At 34.1% G+C, this 7672-nt stretch overlaps 1 protein-coding gene across 4 annotated transcripts in view; it reads right to left on the bottom strand.

The window, feature by feature from the left end:
• Positions 1 to 433: 433 nt before the first annotated feature.
• Positions 434 to 7672, bottom strand: part of LOC106108330 (PERQ amino acid-rich with GYF domain-containing protein 2) — a 32571-nt gene continuing 25332 nt past the window's right edge. For all 4 annotated transcript variants that reach the window (XM_013289465.1, XM_013289467.1, XM_013289466.1 and 1 more), the window contains 9 exons: positions 7520 to 7632; positions 7241 to 7313; positions 5805 to 6023; positions 5477 to 5551; positions 5163 to 5292; positions 4765 to 4968; positions 4472 to 4595; positions 4224 to 4329; positions 434 to 4117 (listed from right to left, as the gene is read on the bottom strand). In XM_013289465.1, the coding sequence (XP_013144919.1) occupies positions 4001 to 4117; positions 4224 to 4329; positions 4472 to 4595; positions 4765 to 4968; positions 5163 to 5292; positions 5477 to 5551; positions 5805 to 6023; positions 7241 to 7313; positions 7520 to 7632 (1161 nt within the window). In that variant the 3' untranslated portion in view covers positions 434 to 4000. The remainder of the gene's footprint in view (positions 4118 to 4223; positions 4330 to 4471; positions 4596 to 4764; positions 4969 to 5162; positions 5293 to 5476; positions 5552 to 5804; positions 6024 to 7240; positions 7314 to 7519; positions 7633 to 7672) is intronic.

Here is a 7672-nt window from a genome sequence, read left to right as displayed (position 1 = left end):
TGTACGATTCCTTTTGATACCAGTGATTATTTTGTTGTTCCACGCATGACATGTAATAAATGACACAAATAACTGAAGTCTGTTTCCTTTTCATTCTTATAAACCAGTGATTAATTTAAAATACATATGCTGTGTTTAGCAAGTACGGAACTAGTGAATTTAGTAAAAATACCTTTTTCTTCTTCGATTACAAGAAGCACAATTCCATAGTCGTATCTTTACGAGTGATCCTATGTCGTTAAGTTTGATGGAACAGTGTAGCATCAAAGAGATATTTTTTTGCACTGAACATGTATTAATTATGTAGTAGTCTGAACCCGTAGTTGGCCAGCGTGATTGACTATAACCTAAGCACACTTTACTTAGAGTGTGCTTCGAGCCTCTCAGTGGAGACACAAGTTAAAGGGAGATCATAGCTAAAAGAAACACCATATACCCAATAACCAACTATTTTATTTAAGTCTAATATTTACAAGTAGTCAATTCACAAATTGTTTTAACATGTTTCAATAAATATAAAGTAACTACTCGTATGGCGACAACATTTTTACCTGACTGTAAATGTATCCCGTTGTCATTCCCAGTCAGGTAAAACATTTAAGGTTGCAAGAATATAAAATTGAATGAAAAAATTGTCTCCTAAACATAAAATATTTATACTCCATAGTGACAAGGTTAACATAGAAAAAGTTGAGCACATCCTGGCTTAAGTTTTTCTCGAGCTCGTTCCCAAGTTTTGGATGACGGTGCCTCTGTTCACACTCGTTGTCCGACCCAAACAAAGATAGTATCATTAAAGGTGGGTCTCAATAACGAATGATCGATGTTCCGATCGATCTCAAAAGTCATCTTGATTTTCGCAAAGTTTTTTATTTGAAATACTACTACTGTGTAGCTTCCAACAAAATTTTAGCCAATCGATAGGACTTGGAATTAGCGTCGTTTCCGGCAAAAACTAGTGTGGGTGAAATGTGAATGAAATATTAAAAATATACTATAACGCATTCATCAGAAAAGTGGGAACGAGCTGTTAAATGTTAACCTGTTGTCCAAGGAGGCCTACTAAATAATCAATACTTTAACTGTCCATACATGTTTAGAGACTATTTAGAGTCAGCTAGAAATCTTCGGTTTTAACTTCACAGGCTAAACTGAACTGTGTGTTACTTGAACTGAGAACTGTACAAATAAACAGTTACAATGTAATCTACACAGGTAGATTTCCACTGTAGTCTTTCTGGTAAGTTAAAAAATGCGTGTATTTCCTAACTAAGGGGTAACATTTTTATCGGAGGTAACGCTCATTAAACTCCTTTGGCGGAACCGTAAATATGTTAGGAACAGTTAAAGTATTAAATCATATTTGACACCAAAATACTCAAATTTTTGCTTGTACATAAACATGTGCTAACAATATTCAACAATTTCTTTAAACCCGCTACACCTCTTTAGTTATAACAAGTTTGACCTACTAGTCACATTGCTCAGTTAAATCGTATGTGTGTAGGGAAAATTATAACGGCAAAATAAACTGTACAATTCCGTTTTATACGTACATTTACACACGTACGTTTTAACTGAACAATCAGTGTTGAGTTAAAGGTGTGTAGCTTGCTTTATTGCAACCTTAAATATTAAAAAAAATCACGCGGGCTATTAATCACTAGAGATTTAAAAAATGCAAATGACATATAAACTATTTGTGTTCAATAAACATCCAACACATGAATTATAACCACATTAAAGTAATAGTAACGATTCTAAAACAAATCTTTCCGTATAATATTCATAAAAAGACTAACATCAAAAGATACTAGGAGTAGTCTTGTTTAATTTATTATTTACAGTGCACACATCAAAACTATTTTAGCATTTTCATCTTACGAAGTTACATGCGCTTTACTTGTGGTAACCTAAAACATGTAACCTTACTTTATTAAGCAAAAACATAGTTTTACTTATTATTTATTGTTGTGATCAGCCACATTAAGCCCACTGCTGTATATTGGCCACTACTAATTGACATTATCAACCTTTACATCGAATCCCTGCATGGTACAAGCCATGGCTATATAACGTCGTCGGCTAATCATTCAAATTTAAAAGACCGAAGAAAGTATGGATGGATTGAGTGAAAGAGCATATGCTTAAAAAGTGAGTGGATTAAGATTTGATAGATTCAACTGAAAGAAATGTATGGAAGAACAGCAAATACTGTGCCGACCCGTCGTAGGCATAAGGGCAAGTTGATAATGAGTCGTCAAAATACACACATTCATAGCGCCTCAACACGATTACATTTGTCAATTTCAACTGCTGTGAACATCGCACAGGTCGATGCAAGCACATTGGTGGTGGTCGTTAAATTATTTAAAAGAATTATACCACTATTAAAGCGCTGTAGCTTCGGGAGATAAAGTACTATACACTAGACATAAATTAATAAACATATCAACAAAACTTAGTTTCAAATATCTGGACATCGTATTCTAATTTAGAAATAAATTGGCCAAAAAGGCGAACATACTTGTGGCACATATTAAAATCAAAAAAGGACGAAACATTTCATGAATAGAAAAACCGTTTCGAAAGCGAACGACACAAAAAAATAAACATACACTTGTCATTATATACGTAACTTATTATTGCCTAAACACTTTATTACAATTAAATTTCATTCGCGACTTTGACCAACGAAGAAACCAAAAATATAGTGTTGGTTTTACCAATAACCTTACTATTTTCTATATTTTTATATATTGCTTAACTTCGATATGACAGCGTAAACCGTCTTATTAAGACTGGGTTTGATCGCTTGACATTACTGAATAAACTTTTAGTCAAAGACAATGGTATATTAATGAAAATGTGCAATGCAAATTGAATCTAAAATCTACACATTTAGAGTAAAGTCTTGTCTAAAACACTTACGCTAAGATTGAACAAGTTTCATTTGAATTACCTTAGAGCCAAAAACTGTTGTAAAGATAAAAATATAAATTATAGAGTCTGTCATTTCATGAATTTAGTTTCAAATATTTCATATAATAGTTTGTTATTGATCTTCGTGGTGACTAGTATCAATTAAAATTAATGTTTTAAATTTAATAAAAATTAATTGGACACCTAACACACTTAAAATTAAAACATGCAGAGTTTAAAACACACAGAGGACATATAATTTCATTATAATATCTTTGACATTTTAAAAAATATGAAAACTATAGCATATATAATTTGAATGTAAAAATCAAAATTAATCAATATTTAATTCATATTACCATTATCATGTATAGGTCTACCACATCTTAAATCACAATTATTATAATGTTCCATTTCTATCCACCGTAATCAGTTTTACCTTAAAATATATTTCATTCAATTTAATCATCATTCTATGCCAACAGACACTGGTACACCTATAATAATATCGTGGACATCACAATGTTTGAATAATAAAAAGTCATTTCTACAATAAATAACACATATTAAAATCTAAATAAAAAAATATCATTCTAATGCATCAAGTATGAATTATAATGTATTACATATAGTTTTAAAACTTGCCATCGGCGCGGAACTTCGCAGGAGACGCTGTGCAGAACACGACGTTCGGTATGGTAAGACGGAGAGAGGGAAAGGGGAGGGTTGTGGAAGGAGGGAGGAAAGGAGCAGTGATGGTAGGAAAAGATGGGGCAGGGATGGGTGAGAGTTAATGGGCATGGATGGGAGGTAGGCAAGGGGCAGGGTTGAGAGGGAGAGAAGGTGCAGTGGCAGGGATGGGAGAGAGGGAAGAGTGGGTGGCGGAGGCGTAAGACACGCGGGAGCGTCGGTATTGTGCGTACTGGGCAGCGCATCTCACTTTCGAGTGGCCAAAAACATAAAAACATTCATCTTACGTAAAAAAATTAAATTAAAAACAATATAAATACTTCCGTCGTGTTTACAGCGGTTTCTGTTGAAAGCTCGAAGTGTGGAACACATTGAACACAGTAGGCGTTCAGGCAGTATCAATATCACCAACATTAATCCGGTCCTCGGCAGCTGTTACGGAAAAACCAAGAATGCGCGAATCCACTTTTAACATCTTATTCTTTTTCGCCTTTTTGCCCTTGCCCTGTAAAAAATGTTCTTAAGATGTATAAAAACATCGTTATACATAAAGAAATATATTCGCCTATTGCTGTAACTAAAAATAATTAAAGTTTTAATAGTGTACATACCTTTAATTCTTGGTAACCCGAAAGAGACATGCGAGGGTTTATAGCCATTGCCGGGGAGCAAAGATCGTCCGAAGGCGTAACAGTACCCACACGAAGTAACTTGGACCTGCCGAACAAACTTACATAAGTACAATATACGAATACATATCGTTGCTTATGTAACATTTGAAAAGGACTAGGGAAACAAAGAACATAGAACATTTTAACATATTGAATCTTAATACGTGGCTCTAAATAAATTTACTGACCTTTTCTCTAAAAAGTGACGAGCAAAATCATTGGCATCTTTCGACTCTCCTAAGTAAAACTTGACATAGTCTTTGACATCGTACGGTGACTCGATATCTTTAAGGAAGCTGACGAAGGTCGATACTGGAAAATAAAAAAAACATCTAAGTATAATACAAAAATCAATGTTAAAATGTGTATGCCATACGGTAAAAGTATAGGCGTTTCCTAACCACTGCACAGATCTTGGAGAAACTTTGATAGGATGTTTTTTAAAATCAATCAACCATTTATAACATTTGTTATGTCTTACCATCCACTGCTTTGTCCCACGTCATTAAGACATTTTTACACCAGGAATCGAACTCCAGAACAGCAGGCGACTCTTCCTTTTGTGTGTTAACAGGAGTGGGAGCCTTTTTCTTAGTCGGCGTGTTTGTCTCTTCACCTTTCTGCGACTCTTGAGGTTTATCACCCGCCTTACCATTAGGGTGAGCATCCCAGAAGCCGATAGGGGCTGAAATAAATAATTCATTTATTCGTATTATCACAAGTTTTGTATAAACGTGATCTACTCTTGTAGCCTCTGTCTAGTTTACATAAATGTCTCAAAATCGATAAGTATAGTCATAGAAATATGGTAATGTACTATAATGTAGCTATTATGGTGACAGTTTGAATTTAATTCTATGATTGTACATACAAACTCACCAGGCGGATCGGTTTTGCCCGATGTGGCCCAAGGGGTGTTAGGAATGGGAGGGAGTAGTGCTTCAGGATCATCCAAGGCGTGGGCCATCGCGGCCGATGACTCCGCCGCTGCTTGCATACGAGCCTCAGCCTACGAAATACCGACTTATTAATCGTAACAGAGTTGAAAACAAGTTGCTACATTTAAAAAATCCTTCTAATTTCAACATTATACACGAAATGGAACAGAATGATTATATTAAAGTTAAGTTTTTCTAAAATTTGTGTTTGAAAAAGTGTAGAAAATGTATGGTATAAATTGTAATTTAGCTTACCTGTATGTCAATCATTTGTGGAACCACATTAGAAGAGGGCCGCGTCTTAGCCCAATGGAGACGAGCTTGCATTATCTATCAATATTCAAATTACTTATTTACGGTTTACGAACAACTTTTTACATTCTTGAAGCACTTCTTTGGTCAATAGTGCAAATATCCAAAGATGTAAATTTATTAATCAATATTTACAACTATTTACATAATACAAAAATGACCGTAATGATAAATGGTCCAATGGTATCTTGATAATTATTAAAATAAACTACAATGAAACTATACGATAACTCAAAAATGCAATTATAAAAAATAAATAAAAACAAGTCACCTTTTCCCTAGCGATTGTCTCGGCCTGTTGGGAGGCAATGATTTGGATCATTCGCTGCTGCATTTTAATTTCTTCCATTTTCTTCTCTCTCTCGAGTCGCTGTATATTAGTCAAAGTCATGCTGTAGTTGTTGGCAGATTGCGTCTGTACAGACGCCGCATCCGACCACGGAGTCTTCTTAGCTGACTGAACAATTTCCACTGCCGGCTGTGTTTCTTGCTATAACATTAGATTATATGGAATTTTATCATCATCTGTTCTCATTCCACACAACGCGGGGTGCACCAGATGTTCGTCCTCCAGGTCGATCTACAGCCGTCACTCCCTTCTTAATCATATCACCATTCACGCAATCCATCCATCTCTTTCTATGACTATTTCTACTGAAAACTTTTTACATTAAATTGAATATAATCAAGTACATAACACTTCACGCTGACAAAATGAAGTGCATATTATATTGACAATTCATTTAGTATTATTCACTAAAATAAAACTAAGAAATTAAATAATTAAAAAAATACAATACAAGTTACATCCGTATAACTAAATATATGCTAGATGTACATGTATTAAGTTCATTAGCCAGTACAGTTTAAACGATTCTATTCAACATTTCTTAGTTCTGAAGTAGACAATTTATAAAAACTTCTTAAGTCTAAGTACCTAACATATTATACGTATTAACAGAATAACAATATGATTATTATTTAAAAAACACAATATACATGTTCTAGTATTTAACAAATACGAATGACTTGATCTGTTTTTAAGTAATCTATATTGTAAATATAAATACGATCGAACATTTCCGTCGAAGAAACGGGCACTCAATAGAGTGTCAATATGGGAACGTTTAATATTTTAGTAGAATAAAAGGCATTTCTATTAATCATTTTCAAAAAACTATATTTATCTTAGTGTGTAAAGAAATAAAATTAAAAAATGGCCCATTAAATGTGCTGATCATTCTTACATTTCTTCATGCAACAAATGCTAACATACTGTTACATTCGGTGCGACACTACGACACTACGATACCATGCGAAGTCATGCAACGCAGTGCTATGCGATGGCTCAAAGTTTATCAATACTTTTCATTCTTCTTAATCTACCACACATGGTTATAGAGATTAAAACCAATAACTGTTAGTATCTTCAGCCGATTTTATTTAAAATCGCATTTCTATGTTATATTAACCCAACTAAAAGTCAATAATGCACTCATCAATTGTACAAAACCCGTCACCACAGTGAAAAATAATCTTAATGCTTTTGAATCAAACAAAACTCTTAGCATACAAAACATAATGTTCGCAAAGATCAAGACGACTTAAAAAACTGAAATTCCGTTGGTTTAGACGTAACCAAGCCGCTTTTTTATGTTAGTAATCAACTGGCTAAAGGTGTAGCACTCCTTGAGGATTTACAAATACCTGTTGCTTTTTGTCATTCACCGGTTTCTCGGCACACTTTTTCCCCTTCTTGTCGTCGGCGGCAACTTCTTTCCTGCAGTAATACTCCATATTAAATAAACAGCAACAGAAAATAAAAACAGACAATCATATAAGGTTAAACATACAAGGAATGATTTAATTATATTTAGCTATTACAAACACAAAGCAACAATTTGTTCAGAAGCGTCGTGACACCCTGTATAAAGTGAGAAATGAAAATAAACTAAAGGGTATATGACAGAAAATGCACCTATTTACCTAATGCACTCCGCAACATCGAGACCTTTTGAGTTTTCTTTTTTCTTGGAATCCTTAGATACTCCCTTATCGGATCCTTTTTCTTCTTTCATCGCAGTCCCCTCTTTAATGTCCTAAAGAATAAAAACGTTAGAAAAACGTGCCAATCTTAAA

The sequence above is a fragment of the Papilio polytes genome, unplaced genomic scaffold, assembly GCF_000836215.1.
Source record: "Papilio polytes unplaced genomic scaffold, Ppol_1.0 DF821644.1, whole genome shotgun sequence".
NCBI lineage: Eukaryota > Metazoa > Arthropoda > Insecta > Lepidoptera > Papilionidae > Papilio > Papilio polytes.
Note: the sequence above shows the minus strand (reverse complement) of the source record. Positions and strands in the feature narration are given on the sequence as shown.